General features: G+C 41.6%; 1 protein-coding gene and 1 long non-coding RNA gene across 5 annotated transcripts in view; one reads left to right on the top strand and one right to left on the bottom strand.

The window, feature by feature from the left end:
- The window catches only part of LOC140645549 (uncharacterized), a 60,684-nt gene extending 53,870 nt beyond the window's left edge, over positions 1 to 6,814 (bottom strand). Inside the window, exon 1 of the long non-coding RNA XR_012040022.1 lies at positions 6,615 to 6,814. This is a non-coding gene — a long non-coding RNA (uncharacterized lncRNA). The remainder of the gene's footprint in view (positions 1 to 6,614) is intronic.
- Positions 5,984 to 16,847, top strand: part of RPS6KA3 (ribosomal protein S6 kinase A3) — an 81,490-nt gene continuing 70,626 nt past the window's right edge. For 2 of the 4 annotated variants that reach the window (XM_072849000.1, XM_072848990.1), the window contains exon 1: positions 5,984 to 6,220. In XM_072849000.1, the coding sequence (XP_072705101.1) occupies positions 6,149 to 6,220 (72 nt within the window). In that variant the 5' untranslated portion in view covers positions 5,984 to 6,148. Of the gene's footprint in view, positions 6,221 to 13,953; positions 14,000 to 16,847 lie in introns of those variants that run through there. The other 2 variants (XM_072848981.1, XM_072848973.1) reach the window with 2 other exon arrangements.

Below are 16,847 nucleotides of genomic sequence, written 5' to 3' on the forward strand. Positions count from 1 at the left end.
GCCCCCCTCTGAATGGCACTGCTTGGTTCTCTACAGGGGAAGGGGTAAGGCACAAATGTGAGATGCTGGTGGAAGAGCAAGTGAACTGTCTTGAGAGAACACATGGATCTTTCAAACCAGTAGAGGTAGGAAACTATATTATTAGGACTGATCACTTCAACAGCAGGTATTTCAGAAAAGATCAGCAGACTGCTGGGAATGAGGATCAGGTGTTGTCAAGCAGGATAAAGGACAGCTGTTAGCTCAGTCAGGAGAATCCTGTTGAGTGTAATTAAGGGTCAGGAAAGAGAAAGTAAAGCTTTCTAGATTTAAAAGGGATTCTTGGCTAAGAGACACTGGATAATCTATAAAAGGAAGTGAAGAGTAAGATTATTAGAGTAGATTATTTGGTGGGTAGCTTTTGAAGAGACTAAGGGATGGGAGAGGACACTAAAACTATTTAGGTGGGAGAGCACAAAATGAGGAAATTGAGGTAGTAAGGTTAGATCCAAAAAAAAAGCTAGGTAAACTGGGCTTTGTTTGTCAGTAGACTCTTTAAATCAGACCTAATTTGATAACAATAATAGACAGGTATGTGGCCCTTAAACTCCTAGGTCTGGGGGAGGAGACAGGTAAGGTACATACAATGCTATGGCCTCCTCTAGGCCAGCTGTGTTTTATAGCAGTGACTTGTGAAGCTGACAAGTTTGTTATTTCTATACTATCTTGTATAATATAATATCATATTCTGCCTCTATCACCTTTGTATGTTTTTCTTGTTTTGTGAATAGCTAGCTTGTGTCATATTTAACTCAGGAGAACACCAACCCTCAGAGACTGATCCTTGTTCATACTCTACCATTTCCTTTTTGTCTCACAATACCACAATCTGAAATTCTGATCTGCTTCTCAATGTTCCACCGTAACAAGGTGACAACTTGTATTCAGTATTTGACAGCAGGTTTCCATGTAAGATTTCAAAGCTCAGCAAAAGGTTTCTCATACTCTGCAGTGAACAGGATAAGCTTTGTCATTCAGCAGATAAATCTGAGCTATCTATATGTACAGAAACACTAAAATGAGAACATATGTTGGAGACAGGTATGCTGTAATGAGACCATATTTTATTGAATTCCAGATTTCCACTCAGGATGTAGAAACCACAGGCACAGTATTTCCTGCTAGTATAGTGACCACAGATAAAACTCAGAGCATAATACCATCGAGCCTGATCCATTATGCTTTACTCTCAGTGCAATTTTATGTAAACATATATACATCCAGAAAAGCTAGAGTTTTAAGCAGTGAGTCAGACACCATATCTCTAATATACATAGGATTTAGAAGTATTCTTATTGTCATTATCGCATCTTCTACTACACTTGTAGGATCAGAACTTCAAAGAAGAGCCTGACAGAGGAAATTGTAGGAAATGTTCGCATTCCTGTACGATTCCATCATCCAGGGGCCTGTAATGGTGAAAGCACCCTTCAGCAGATGTTGTTTGAAAGGTCAGGTTAAGTCTTAATACACGATAGACATTCATTTCAGTTCTTCCCTTTTTAATTATTGATTATAACTCTCTTTAACCCTGGTTCGCATAGCCAATCCTTCTGGTGTCTCTGCTATGACAACTCACACCAGCTGGAAACTTCTTGCAGCACCTTGTCTCTCTCCCCCTGGTCTTTGTCAGCTTTCCAAACACCAATGAAACCATCCTTTCAATATCCCAATCAGGTTAAGGAGATGCTCTTTATATTTGCAACTAAAGCACAGAGCAACCAGTGCTAATTAGCACTAAGGCTTCCTTAGTCTATTTTGGCAGGATGTATCTACACTTCTCCAATCAAGGCCCCTTCACACTTTTGAAAACATCATTAAGAAAGACTAACTCTCCTTAGTTGAATCTCATCTATATTAAGTGACTTACTAAATTATCCTTTGTGATCTGCTAGGAATTGAATCCAGGTGCCTTGACAGTAAGAGACTCTCTGCATCTACTAGCTATACAAATAATTCGTATTGATTTTTTTTAACTCCTTGGCAGTTTTTCGCATGTAAATTTAGACAGTAACTTCTGTATATTTTCTTGTGCATTAAATTGAAATTATACACCTCAGTACTATGGTTGTAATACTTGAAACTGAATTTGACACATTTGGAATGCATTTACTTTTTCATATTCTATTCATTTTAATCCAGAAGATACTGCATTATAATTCACACCTAATACACTACTACACCTTCTAGATGAGTGTCAGATTGTGGTTTTTGTTGCCATAGTTTGCTTTGGTTCCCCCCCCCCCCCCCCTTTTATTTGTATTTTAAAAATGCAAGTTCAGGGTCCCAAAAATTATTCCGATAGTAATATTAGCAAACTAATCCTGTTTTATACTTATTATTTTGGGGGTATGACTATGGTGATTTATTAACTCTGTCTTAATTCTGCCTTAATTGCAAAGAGTAAGTAGGTACTACTTCAAAGGTAAGCAAAGCGTTAGATACCACCGACCATAAGCAAGTTTCCCCAATTTCTGCTACTCACACATCAAGACACCTTCTGTGGGGAAAGACAGGTAAGTCCTATTAAGCTGATGTCTCCCTTTCAACAGGGTGACATTTTAGTGAGATTTGTTAGAAGTGAGATCAAAAAATGGTGCAGCTTGTGAAGCCCACCTAATTCACATGATGACAGGTTAACAGGATTTTATACAGCACTGTCATTTCAGTGCCATATGCTACCCTTTTCCTAACGAACGTGATCAAATTTTCCAGTCAAATGCATGTAAAACATCTGTGTGGATGCAATACAATTGCAACCACTTATGCAAAGGTGAAATCAACCCCCACAACCGAGTCTGGTGACAGACAGTTATTAGTGGTGACTACAGTCAAGTAGTGATGGCTGTGCCTAGAGGGAAAGAGGGTAAAAGGAAAGGTCGGCTGCCACAGGTGAAAGCATGATCTTGCTCTGGCCTGAGACAAAAGGAATGAGAAATAGGAGCTGCTGTCTTGAGGCAAAATATCTTCAGTGTCTTACCTCTCACTGAGAGGACGATCCAACCCTGAGCTTAGCAGGATCCGAAAGTCAGAATCCCCCTCATCTCCCAGAGATTAACTGATATGTTTCTCTTCCCCATGGAGACAATTTCCAGATGATTTTCTTGCCCTGAAGTCTGTTCTTGCATAGTAGCTCCTATTAAAATCCTGATGCAGCTTTCTCCTTTATAAAATTTAAATGTGTAGTGTGATAATACTCAAACCCCTGAACAATGAAATGGCATACTTCTACCTATCCTCCGTACTTCCGTGCCTGAGAAAAGGTCAGATTTCTTTTGTTTGCAGCCCTCTTATACACTAACATGCAAGATCTTTGCCCTTGTTTTTCTCTGGATTCCTAGGACACACACAGGGAAGGACAGAAGACAGCCAACATAACAAATGTAAAGATGCTAACTGAAATGTGACACCCACTCTCCTTCTAAAAAGTTTTTAATTCAAACAAGTAATTTGGAATAGGTACCTATGGCAGGAAAGGACTAGACAACTATGAAAGGAAAAGAGGAGATCATGGAATTTTTTATTTAGAGGAAGGAAGTCTTATATAAAGACTGATTGCCTGAACTATGTTAAATGCAAGCTCAGGTTTAGGGTTTTTTTCCTGTTGTGTTGCCACCTTTCAGCTGCTCAGGTTCTTCTCCCTAATGGCACGTCTCAGATGTATGTACCCGACTGTGTAGTTGATGCAGGTACAAACGCATGAGCTTTGATAACGTAAAGCAAATTATCCCTGTGAGGGAATAGAAATGGATGTTTCCAGAGAGATGGAAGGAACATTTTTTTCATCGTGGATTTTTACATGAACTCAACGATTTTTTAAAAAGACCTGATTTGTGTGTCAAACACATAACGTACAACTGCTGTGAATATGAGTTTTCTATTCAACATTCCAGCAGCCAATTTGAGACTGAAGTGACCTGGTGCTGATCAGACTACAAAAACATTATTCCTTGCTATTAGGCATAAAGGCTGCCAAGCACTACTGAATTATCTGTTTTCTACTACCTTGTTCTAAATTTCATACCAATAACTGGCCAGAGTTTTGCAAATTGCCCATTTTTGAAGGAAGCAGTCCCGACCTCTGTTCAACCTTTAACTCAAACTTTGATAGGACTGCTGGTGGGTGTTTTTTTGAGGACAACAGAAGGTAAAAAGGGTAGGGTTAGTTTTGACGTAGATCTATTCCCCAGTCTAACTCACCACGTGGCAGCACAAGCAATTGCACCACTTCAAAAGAGGCTGATGCAAAGGCCAGACCGAACAGCACCGAGCAAGGGGAGGGCACAGCTGCTTCTCCTGGCAGTGGTGATGGCTTCAAGTGATCATTCAACTATGACCTTTCACTCCAGATATGGAAGTGTCTGTAGCACCAGCTAAAGTCTGATTCGTTATGAGCAACTGCCCATCCACTCCTTCGTACCTCTTTGTATATAGGTATTTATGCTTACATGAATATAAAGTGGGATCAAAAATGCTACCGAGCAGAAACAGAAGTAGCCTGTGTTCATTGCAGTAGCGTGTGCATGCACACACACACACAGATATTTTTAATTACTCTTGCCATTCCTCCCACCCCGAAAAAAATCTCCACATATTTAAAGAATGTTAACTTTTATCAAGGATGGAACAAAGCACGTGACCTGTCAGTATATAGAACTGCTTTGGGACAGTGGGAGCTGTTGAAAACAAAGTGGCCTTCTCAAACACAGTTCTGAAAAATTTGTCTTCGACAGCAAGATGTCTGACACCAGTACCCATCTTCAGTTGCTGGTCTAATGTTTCAAGGATTCTTCTGCATCAGCCAAGCCATGTGACGATGCAAAAGGATGGGTGTTTATTACAGTGCTTAACACTTTAAGAGAACCATGTAAGACCACATACATTCGTGGATCTCAGTATATGTTTAAGTCAGCTGTTTGTGTACTAGCTAACAGCTGAGGATAAAAAGTAAAATAAGGGCTGTTTTCAGAACCTGTGGGGTTTTTTTGACAGCTTTATCTTCATGTCTCTTGGCTTGCAGAAGAATGACTTTCCCGCTTCGAGGCAACTCTTACTCATGCAGTCCAACCACTACTTAAATGGTATTGCTATACAAACAAATTCCTGCATTTTAATTCCTTTCCCTCTTTGCCTAATGATATTCTGCACAACACTACGTCTTCCTCCCTGTCCTCACTCGCCTCCTAACTTCTCCATCCGCTCTTCTATTTACGCAAACAAACTTTTCGTCTCTCCCATTCCCCCCAGCTCACCTGCCGGAGCAGCGGCAGCCCCGGGCTCTGGCCGGCCTTCCCAAGGCGCTTCTAACAGCCCTTTGCCTCGGGGCTGGCCTGACTCAACCTGGCAGCGGCAGCGCTGAGGGTCAAACCCCACACGGGCGCTTCGTACAAAGAACCGCGCCTCGCCCGCTGCCGCCCTTCAACCCAGCGGGCATGCCCGCCGCTGCCCGGCACAGCGCTGGACAAAACCGACCGAGGCCGGATAGCGGCCAAGTACGGGAGCCCCGGCCCCGCACCGCACCGGCCCGGCCGCCCGCGGTCACCGAGCGCTTCCCCCGTCCGCCGGCCAGGGGCGGCGGCATGGCCGCGCCCGCGACTGACCCCGTCCTGCCGGGGCCTCCCGCAGCGCCGCGCTCCAGCCTCTCGCCCACGGCTAGGCTCGGCTCGGCTCCGCCGTGCGCGGCCGCCGCCTCCCGCTGAGCCGGGCGCACCTCGCTAACCCATCCCCCGCCTCGCTGTGCGGCCCGGCCCGGCACCTGCGGGCGGCCAGTGCCGGGGCTGCGGTAGACCCGCCCGGCGGCAGCGCGCGCAGGCGCCGTTGGCCGGCCAGGTACGGCCCGGGCGCCATGTTGTGAGCGGAAGCCGGGCCCGAGCGGCGGGCCGGGGGGAGGGCGGAAGCGCGGCTCCGCCTGGCAGTGGGGAGGGGGCGGGGGGAGGGACGGACGGCGGCAGCGGGCAGCAGTCGCCGCAGGAGCCGCCGCCGCTACAGCCAGCCGGGGTGTCCCGCGCCCTCCGGAGGGCTCGTTGCCTGCCTCGCCGTCCCCGCCTCGCTGCCGCCGCCGGGGTGCGGGAAAGGGGAGCGCGGAGGCTGCGGGAGCCGGGCGGGGAAGATGCCCCTGGCGCAGCTGGCGGACCCTTGGCAGAAGATGGCTGTGGAGAGCACAGCCGAGAGCAGCACCGAGGTACGGGGCGGGCGAGGGGGTGTTGTGGGGAAAGTTGTGAGGAGGGGACAGGACCTGGGCTCCCGCCGCCGCCGCCGCTCAAGGGACCGGCAGTTTCCCCTCGTGGGCGCTCGGGGCGGGCAGCGCCGCGACTGCGGGCGGGGGCCGGGGGGCAGCGGCCCGGCGGGGGGGCCGGGGCGCTGCGGGGCGCCGAGCCCCCGGGCCGCGCGGGCGAGCAGCGTTGGCGACTGCCGCCCGGCCGGCCCCTGCGCGCCGCTTCCTCTCCGGGACACTGACTCACGGCCGGGACCGGCCGGGACTCCCCCCGCGCCGGGGCTCGGGGCGTGTTTCACGGGACCGGGCTGCTCCCGGCTCGCTCCCTCCCCTTCCGCCCCTTTCCCCGGGAGGGAGTAACCTGCTTCTGTGGCGGCGGCCGACTCGGGCGCTTTTGTTCCAGCGCGGTGTCTGGTTACTGTCACGGCGAGTTTCCCTTCCCGGGGCGGCCCCGCCGCCTCCGGCAAGCGCGGCTTGGGGGGCGGGCAGGAGGGCCGGGGCCTGCCCTCACCTTGCCCGGTGTCCTCGCTTTGCCGCTGCTCCCCCTACGGCGGCCGTGGGCCGTCCCCGCCCGGGTGCCGCTGCCCCCTTATCTAAGCGGGATGGGGTTGTCTCTGCAGTTTCGCAAGCGTTTGGGAAACCGCAGGGACGTTTCGCATGGGTGAAGCTTTGTGCTTGGCGGCGTTTATGGGAACATCCCTGAGATGCAGCGCAGTGTGGTTTCCTGCTGTTGGTAGCGGGGAGTTCGTGTTGTGCTCCAGTCCTTGTTAGGCAGGACGCGTGTCAGCTTTTCTAGGCTGAGATAATGAGCGTGGCTGGAAATTAGATTCACTTGCATCCGAGGCTATAGATGCCTTCAGTTATTTTCATTTTTTCCTACAGTGTACTACTGTGTTGGGTTTGATCTATGTAAACACTACACCTACACAGTCAGTTGTGCTTGCTCCGTGATTCCATAGTAGCCCACAATGTGTGTGCTAGCTTGCGACCAGACTCCCATCTGAAAAGAAATAGCTTCCTCTGACAGTGCAGCTTCTGCCTGAATCTGCTCCAGCTGATATGCAGCCAGGCTGCTTCAAGTGATGCTGATCCTGAACGGTATGGACTTGGGCCAGCTCACAACAATTAGTCGCAAGGTTAGGACTTAGTCCCTAGTGAGCAGGGTGAAGAGAGAGAGAGAGACCAATGCAAAGTTTCTGCATTATCAGAAGTATTTGTCCTTTTGATATTTGTCTTGTCTTCCTTCTGCTTAAAGTGGCTGCATCTCTGGGGGTCAGAAGAATCTGCAGTTTTGATCTGACAGGCAGATCTGTCTTTTAAATTCTTGCCAGTTACTGTAGTTACTTTTAAATTCTTGCTAGTTATTCACTGACTTCTGAAGTGCTGATCTTAGATGATTTTTATTTTATTTTATTTTTTTAGTGAGGAGTAACTACAATAGTAGTGTCATGCTTGGGGATGGGGGAGAAGGTGGTAGGCGAGATGTTGCTGCAAGACCACTTAGACTAATGATTTAGAAAAAAGATCTTAACTCTTACTTTAGTCTTCCGTGCTCACCACGTGTAGTTTGTGTAACTTCAGTGATGGTATATATGCTGGAAAGGTAGCAAAATAGATTACGTTTTTTGAAATGTGTGTATGTGCATGATTAATTATACTTTGTTACCTGTTTTAGTGTATTTCAGACATGATTTCTTTTTAAACTGCTGTCATAAACTTCTTGAAACAAGTGTATTTTACCTCTTCCTAAAAAAATAGTTAAACACTTATATTGACATGAGTCTACATCAGTTTATCACCAAAAAATTTTCTAGGACCACTAACAAAACGTGAAACAGCAATGAATGGACAGGTTTGCACTCTAAGGCCCTAGTCTAGAATAAACACTCAGTTCTTGAAAAGACCAGACTGCACCTGTAAAAGCTTCTCAGATGATCCTCAAAAGGAAAAAGGTAGACTTAGAAAGTTTGCTTACCTGAAATGAGCCTTTAAGAAAAGATGTTTTAGTGAAAACAGATAAGTTTAAGTCAAACACATAAACAAATGACCTAAATACATAACTTACATTTTCAATTTGCATGAGTTGTGTTTATCTGTAGCATAGCAATATCCTAATTACAGACCCTATCCTGCAAGAGTATCCTTGGGCAAAAATATTTTTTACATCCACCTGGAAACTCATTGTGATTTCAGTCATAGTTTGATAGTAATAATGTCTTTAGCTGTAATACTGAGTGAGGTAAAGAGTTTCTGCTAACCTCTCAGATTTGCTGACCCAGTTCTTGTAACACTGTGTTATCCACATGGAATTACAAATTATTGCACTTCAAAACTCGGCTCATACACGTTCCTTGTCTTAACAACTCTGTGAGGTTTTTATATCATTAATTTTTTTATTTGTTCCCCAGTGCAGTCCTGTATTCGGTTTTATACTGGTACCACTGAGGAGATGATTTGCTATGATGTGTCAGCAAATTTAGTAGGAGGAATAGAATATCTTTAACTAGCATTGCTTTGGAAGACAGTATAGTTAACCATCAACAGCTGCTGTAACATAGCTGTACAGGACAGCAGATCTGTAGAACATGGTCCTTCTTAAGAAACAATGCAAACAATTTTTTCTAGATAAAATATGGATTTATAGTTTTCAGAAATCAGTTGCAGGACTTCTATTTCTACGGGTACAAATAGGTCAGTGATCCACATTGCATCTCTGATGGCTTTTTCAGTGTGTTAGACAAATTATGTTAAAAATAGTGTGTATAGTATAATGTGTGGGTTTGTTTTGTTTTTTTAAAGTTTCATGTTTTAAATCACACCTTTAAAGCCTGTGGTATGATGCTGTCTTTTAAGGACTCAGGGTCTAGTCAAGATTTATAACAAGCATATGTTTGTCTTTCATGGTGAGAATGGCCTGTTATTTCAAGTCATCTGCTTTCAAGCAAATTAAGTATTGATGATTTGAGTTTGTATTTGAATGCCTGAATAACTAGCCTGATCCTTTGATCTGTACACCCAGCTATGCATATTAATGTCGACTGGAGGAGAATGAATACAGTTATGGCAGCCAAATTTTGGACACCAGTACGTTGAAAGAGCTGGCCATCATAAGGAGATGCCATTTGTTAGACTTTCTGGGAAGCATTTGTGCCATCTATCTTTAGGAGTTTTAATTTAGGTGCTCTAAATTGGCTGTGGAGAAAGTTCATTTTTTTCCACTGCTCTTGACAGGGAATTTATGAATCACCTATTTAGGTGTCTAAATAGATGGTATGAATCCCCTTTTGCAGAATTCCTTGTTTTATCTTCTGTATCCAGAATTATTTGAACCTTGCATGATACAAGGGGCACTAGCATTTAATTGTCATACCGATGCTTTAAAGAATCTGGTATAATGTAATTTTTGCTTTGTAATTCTATTCTGATGTCAATGTGATGTTCTCTATGTCAATGTATACTTCTGACATGGAATCTGAAATTTATCGAGTGTCTTGCCACCTGTAGCCATGAGGTTGCGATTGTCTCTTTACATTCTGTACTAATCTGTGTAATCAGTGTTGTACTTATGTTCCACGGGAACAAAGGCTATATTTACAGTCATTTCTGGTATAGCCAACACAGGTCAACAATTCAAAGCCAAAGTGGAATCACCTAAATGGACTGGTCTATGTGGATTTTGAAGACTACCTGTCATCTGTCCATTATAGGCAGAATCCTCTGCAGCACTCAGCTATCGCTTCTCATACATACCTGCTGTCAGTACAGTGCATTCTGAAGTCTGGGTTTTTCGCAGATTTGTGCAATGACGTTTTCTTACACTGGGTTAAAAGTGGCAACTGGCAATTTAATTCTCATCTAAATAAGTAGTATCCCCTGTATTCCACAAACTACTGTGATAGAGACACAGATACCAGATGTTATATATATGTAAATACTGTCTTGAGAAACATCATTTGCATGAAAGATGTTTAGGTGTGTGGGGTTTTTTCTTCAGCTTTTTCAGATCCCTAATGGTACAATTTTACCTGCTCTGTTTTTTAGTTAACACATTCCTACTATGTGACATAGTCCTGATGTCCTGCTGTCAGCTGGGTGGGTAGGAGGGGGCAGGTGCTTTACTCTGCCGAATTCAGTACCTTCGTGCAGTAAAGTGCGCTCCACAGCTCTTGGTTTCCTCGTAGAAGGTGTTGAGTTTGACTTCTTGAATTGTTCTGTTAGTTTTTTTATGACATTGGCAGTTCTTAGCTTGTAATTGTTTTGTTCATTATAGCGTATGTAATATTTCTCGCCACAGCTGGGACATCTAACACAAAGTAGATGTAAGCGGACTGACGTGTTTAAAGCATGTCTGTTGTCTCTGAATTGATTGTGATCTGTCACAATAACTGTAGCTGTTTGTCATTTGAAATGCTCGACTTAGATTCACAATGATACATAGACTAAGGTGGGCGTTTAATTATTTTTGCACATCAAAAATATTAGCTTTATGAGTTGATTGATCTTGGCAGTTGGCAGATCTATCAACTTTAAGAACTCATTCAAGATACTGGGTTTGGGGTTGTGTGTTTTTTGTGGTTTTTTGTTTGGTTTCAGGGGTTTTTTGTTTGTTTTGTGTTGTTTTTTTTTTCCCCCAAATATAATTCATAGCAGTATTCCAATAGTGAAACTTTTTAAGCAGGTTTTCAGGCAAGAGTAAAACCTTGTACTTGTTTTTTCAACCTTGGTGACTTTCAAGGGGTGAATAATTTAATCAGTAAAACTGGGTAAGTTAGAATCTCCTCAGGGAATTTTTAAGTTTAGATGAACTAAAGTGGTTGATTACTGCAAGTATTGTGCTATATGCTTGTATACATGATACTGTGCTGCTTATTCTCTCCTTATTGTCTGAAATAAGATTAAATGCCTCACCCATTGGAAATAGAGGGGGGAAAAAATCCTGTGTAACAGATGGGAAAATGAGGCTCAACAGCTTGGTGAGCCCATCTAGCATAATTCATGGGGTCTGTTCTAGAGCTAGGAGATGAACTCTGATTTCATCTCAGGGACCTACTCCAGTGGCTCAACCACAAAGTTGCTGCTAGCTCATTCTTATCAGTAACAGTTACCATATGTTCCCTTTGATGCAAGGAACCCCCTGTGGTATGCTTAATGCTCCACTTAACTCTTTTTGGAGGAAATGTGCTGCTCTTTTTTTTTTTTTAATTAATTTATTTATTTTTTGGGTGAAGCAATTCAATTGTGTAAAAAAAATAGCACGTGTCTTTTAAATACATTATTATTGTCTAGGTCTGTTTTCTGACACAATTTCTAAGGTTCCATTAAATTAATTAATTAGATTTCCATTTAACATTTAATTTCAAGCATTAATTTATCAGAACATGCTTAAGTATATACAGAAGATGTGAAGAAATGGTATTTTGTTGTGATTTGAAATGTCCAATAAAACATACCTTTTGAAAAATAAAATGTTCTTTGTCCTGCAGGCTCAAAAGGTGGTGGTTTCAGGATGTAACCAGAATATGATGAATAGTATTTGTAGTATTCCTTGCATCACATGATTGTCAAAATTAGTTACTGTTAGAACTTAGACTTGCATGTTAAACACTTTTTTTCACTTAATGGGGAGTCTTTTTCCTCCTGTCTTCCAGCAGTTGACATTTGTTGTATAGTCACCTTGGAAATCCTGAATTTTAGGCAATAGTGAAGTTGCTCCATAGCTTAATCTCTCTTCTTAGTAGAATTTATTAAAATAGCTAAATGACAAAATGACTGTAAACAAGTAATGCTTTATTTGACTTCAATATTAAATTTCAACCTATGTCATTTATCATGCAAAGAGATTCTAAGAAACCAACTCATGTCTGAAAACCTGTGTCTGCATTGGAAGGAATTGCAGCACGCGGCCTTGCTGTGTCTGTTGGCTGCCCTGACTCATGGGGGAAGGACCTGGCACGTACTCCCACGTGCGTGCCCCAGTCCCCTTTGGAAGGGGCCCAGGCAGGCGCAGGGCATTTCGGTGGGCCTGGGACTGCAGGAGGCAGTGAAGGTGAAGCATACCTGCCTCCTCGTGCAAATACAGTCTTGGTAATAAGATTGGTATCCTATCAGATGCTAGAGTCACTCTTAGGACGAGCAGAGATGTGCGAGCAGGGAAGGAATTTCTTTTATTTTCATATGTGCAGCAGTGGTTGGATATATTGAAGTAAGTGATTTCTGCATATATGTTTCTTCTTCCTCAGAAGCAGATGAATAGAGAATAGGTGGTCTGGTTTTTGGTTGGTTTTGTTTGTTTTTTTTTACTAAGGCTGCTGAATTTATGTGTTAAGTGTAATAATTTACCACCCATATAGGTAGGAACTAAATGAAAATTTCACTTCCCTGTTTTTTGGTTTGTTGGTTTTTGTTGTTTTTTTTCTGAACAAATGAACATACATGGTTTGGAGCTTGTTTTAGCTACAGAAAGTGGTTGTCCTAGACAAAGATTTTATGATACTATATGTCTGGTGTCTTGGATAATGCCATAGCACTTGTCTGACTTCAAGCTGAGTTAATTCAGCAAATTAAACTCACTGAGAGCTGCAAACTTTTTTTTTGTTTCCTTTTCTGACCTGACTTGGCACAGGGCTGGACAATTGCCCGTGCCAAGGAAAGCATCGCAGTGGAGGAAAGGGGACTGCTTTTCTGTATTGTTAAACTATACTCTTGAGTCATATTAGATAAGAAGAAGGTGTAGTATAAAGTAGATAGGGTTTGCGAAATCACGTAGTTAAAGTTGCCCAAGTATCCTAACTTTGGAAGTTTGACTTTGTACCTAAATGATCTGCATGTTAATGGCTTATATCTGAGGTTGATGGTCTACAGAGAAGCAAGTTGCAATGTCCTGCTGTTTCTTTTAATATGCAGCAAAGGAAGAAGTCAGTCACCTTAGTCAATAAAGTTTAGAATAAATTCTGTGGAATTAATGGAACTTGAAGTAACAAAGTTTTATATAAAAGAAACACTTGCATTAATTTTATGTTTCTTAAAAATAGACTCATATCTTTAGGTTTTTGTTTGATTTTTTTCAAAAAAATTAAGGAGTTTTTAATACTTGCATGTACTATTTTTAACATAGTATATGCAAAATGTATTGAATATATGCTATGAGAGAACAGCTAAAGAAGTCTAAGATGATAGCTCATTTCTGCTACTTACACATAATAAGTTTTAATCAGGTCAGGATTTAGGTGAGTGCTTTGGATTTGTGTGGCTTCAGAGCTCAGGAGTTCAGGCACAAGTCATTAATTCAGATCCTATTAAAGTCTTATATTTTAGTTAAGCACTAGAATAGATTGTGAAAACGCCATTACTGAAGATTTAAGAAGGGGTTAGACATAAACGCCTGGTGAGCAACATTGTAGGAATAGCTGATCATGCCTTGGTGCACTGAGATAGCTTGGATGACCTCTCAAGGTCGTCTCAGTCTATTTTCAACTATTTTTCTGTGGACCTACGAATTTTTTCTCAGGGTAGCTCATTGCTGCTTAGAATAGCAAGTTTTAGCATGTACAGTTCGAAAGGCTTTTGCTGAATGTAGTTCCACGCAGTGCCTTGTGTTGCTAACAGCAAATTTGTTATGAATGTTTCAGTGGGAATACTGTATTCTGTGCTGCTTTGAAACAAGCCAGAAGCATTGTTACAGCTTCACTCAATTCAAGGATCGCACGCTTTATGTGTCAGTTGAGAGTCCCTTGAAAACACCAGAGTGTAAGTGCTTAGGTCTCTATATGGCCAGCGTTTTAATGACTAAATAATAAATAATACTGAAAGTTATTGTGTGTTTTGCAATATTTATTTTTGGTATCCTAAACTTTATTTCAGAAGGTTTTTCAGGAAAAAAAAGTTTTTTATTAAATCCTGTAACTGTGTTTAAAAGTTGTTGGGTAAGTCTGGAAGTTTTGGTAGCTGAAAACTAGGAATTACCTAGGAGAAACTTCAGGCTTATCCAGGTAATTTATTTAAATTATAATTCTAAAACATAGTTAAATTATTGCCTGTGTTACTCATTGGCATGTTAAAACTTCTAGATAATGATTTTTACATGGTGTGATTCAGATGTCTTGTTTTGTCTGCGTATTTGTGTACTCAAAACATCATCCCGCACTGATATGCAGTTCATATTTCTTGATTTTTTCCAATTGTTAAGTCTAAGAATATAACACTTTTTAAAATTATATCTTAATTGGGGGGTATGGTTCTGCTAAAAGGCACCAATTACATGAAAAAGTCAATAGTTATATAATATACTGAACTCCGTTAATAGTATAAAGACTGGTTACTAACTTACATGCTCAAGCCCGATATTAATAATTAGGAAATGTTGAGGTTAATGGAGGAAGAATTACACCAAAAGCTATAACTGGTATAAATTTCATAAGGGGTTTTAAAATAACTGACAAACATAGTCGGTTAAAAAAGTTAAAATATTTGGCAGAGAGGCTACTTAAACGTCCCAAAATAGTCTAGCAATAGTCTCAACACAAAGCAGAGATGTTTTGGGGGAGGAAGAAGATACACGGTGGTGTCTAATATCGAAGAAGCTTTGCGGACAAACTTATGTCCTTCGGAAAAAAATTCTATTAAAAGTGTAGGAAAGAACATAAAGTTCAGCAAGGTAAGTCCCAATTCACAGAACTCTGCAAACAGAATGTGAGAATGGAGACACTAAACTAAATCTAAAGCCTTCAGGTGTATACTACCTGTAATATTATTGATGAAACTAATGGGAAAAATAGGAAAAAAATGGGTACTACAGGAAATATAATTCTTATTATTATACACAATGATTATTACATAATGATTATTATCCACTTAATATTTCAATTAATATGGTTTACATACCTGTAAAAAAAACTGTGTGATGGGAATGATAGGTACCTACATTATTAAAATAAGATATTCTGCACCGAATTGGTAAGTTCAAATTGCTGTTATGGATGCTAGATGGTGTATTTTACATACAAGATTACCCATGTGGGTCCAGTGCTAATCAGAAGGATAGATGGGAATAGCATTAGGTTTATTGTGCAGGTGCCCAAGATAGTAAAATTTTGCCAGACTTCTGAGATTAATTGGATCTCTTGCAGTAAATATTGGAATCATAATTTAAAAAAAAAAAAAAAAAATTACAAGTGACCTTAAGACTGTAGATCAATATATGGTTGTAGTGTGTAGAGTGCAGGATATTCCCTGCTTCACAAAAAGTGGTTAATTGATTGTGGGTGGGATGTGGGCTACATTTCTTGATGTACTCCTTTCTTACAAAGAATTTAGTATGATTATATTTTCTCAATACCAATACCCTAACATACACCACTACTTGCTACCTCTTGGTCCCTTCCAGTGCAGTTATTTATGGGCGTGCATTACTGGTCAAGAAGTGAAATAATCTGAATTTAAAAAAAAAAAAAAAAAAAGCCGCCTTTAAACTGTATTTTTGCCAGGAAACTCAAGTACTTTATTATATCCTAAGAGTTCAGTGGGTTTAAATCTGTAACTTTTGATTGCTAGAAATATTGATGGTTGATTTCCTGTTTTGTAGCTGATTGACTTTTGTGTCAGAGGTTCTGTGGGTTTATATGGGGGACATTCACGTACCAGCTGCCTGATGCAGATTCCCTCATGTTTGTCTGCTTTACGCTTAGTTAGGGAACCTGTAGGTTCTCTTTTGTGTTCCTGTCCGTGTGCCTTCAGGAAAACTGCTGCAACCCAGCTGTGTTTAAGTGTTCATTTCTACCAATTTAGTGAAATGTGGCAACAGGTTTAAAAGCCTTTGGGAGTGAAATTTGTAGCTAACTTAACATGACTGCTTCCACTGGAAAACAGAATAGGAAGTGGAATTTGAGTGGATTGGAAGAGCATTTTGTAGGCTACCTTTATAAGGGATGCACACCCTCCTTTCATGGCGTAAATTGATTGCTGATGTGTTTAGGTGTAAGTAGAAAATTTCTGTGGACCTTTTCTGGTATTTTTCTTATAGTTTTATTGTGCTGTCATCTGAAATATGTTCTAGTTTTGGAGCCAGAGTACTAGAAATAACCAGATCTTTGATCATTCTGCTTGCTAAGCATCCCACTACAGGAGGAGTGAAGTTGAAGAATAATCAAGGTCTAGAATCTCTGTCTTTTGAATTAGACCAATCTGTACATGTGAAAGATATATTCAGCCTTCTCTTATTCTGTGTTCATCAGACTATTATATCTGTTATGTTATTGAGACATGTCCTTAGCTCCAGTTAAATACTAGAGCGAGTCTAAGCCCAGCAAAATGGAACCTGTTTCATTTTCTCACCTCTTAAGCATGCTGCTGACCTCCTCGCTCCACAGTGGTTTAAATATTGCCACATCCAATAGAAACCTTTTGGCTTTACATTTTAACTCATAAGGAAGGCAGTACGCTTTGTAAACTTTTTGAATACACAGCTGCTTTCCATTTAATAGTATCATATACCAGCAAACCATAAATCATATATACATATTCTTCTTTACCTTACATGGCTCAGACTGTTCTGAGGAAAACTGGTTCTACCATCCAGTGATTCCTTTAGCATAATCGT

The sequence above is a fragment of the Ciconia boyciana genome, chromosome 1, assembly GCF_034638445.1.
Source record: "Ciconia boyciana chromosome 1, ASM3463844v1, whole genome shotgun sequence".
Taxonomy (NCBI): domain Eukaryota; kingdom Metazoa; phylum Chordata; class Aves; order Ciconiiformes; family Ciconiidae; genus Ciconia; species Ciconia boyciana.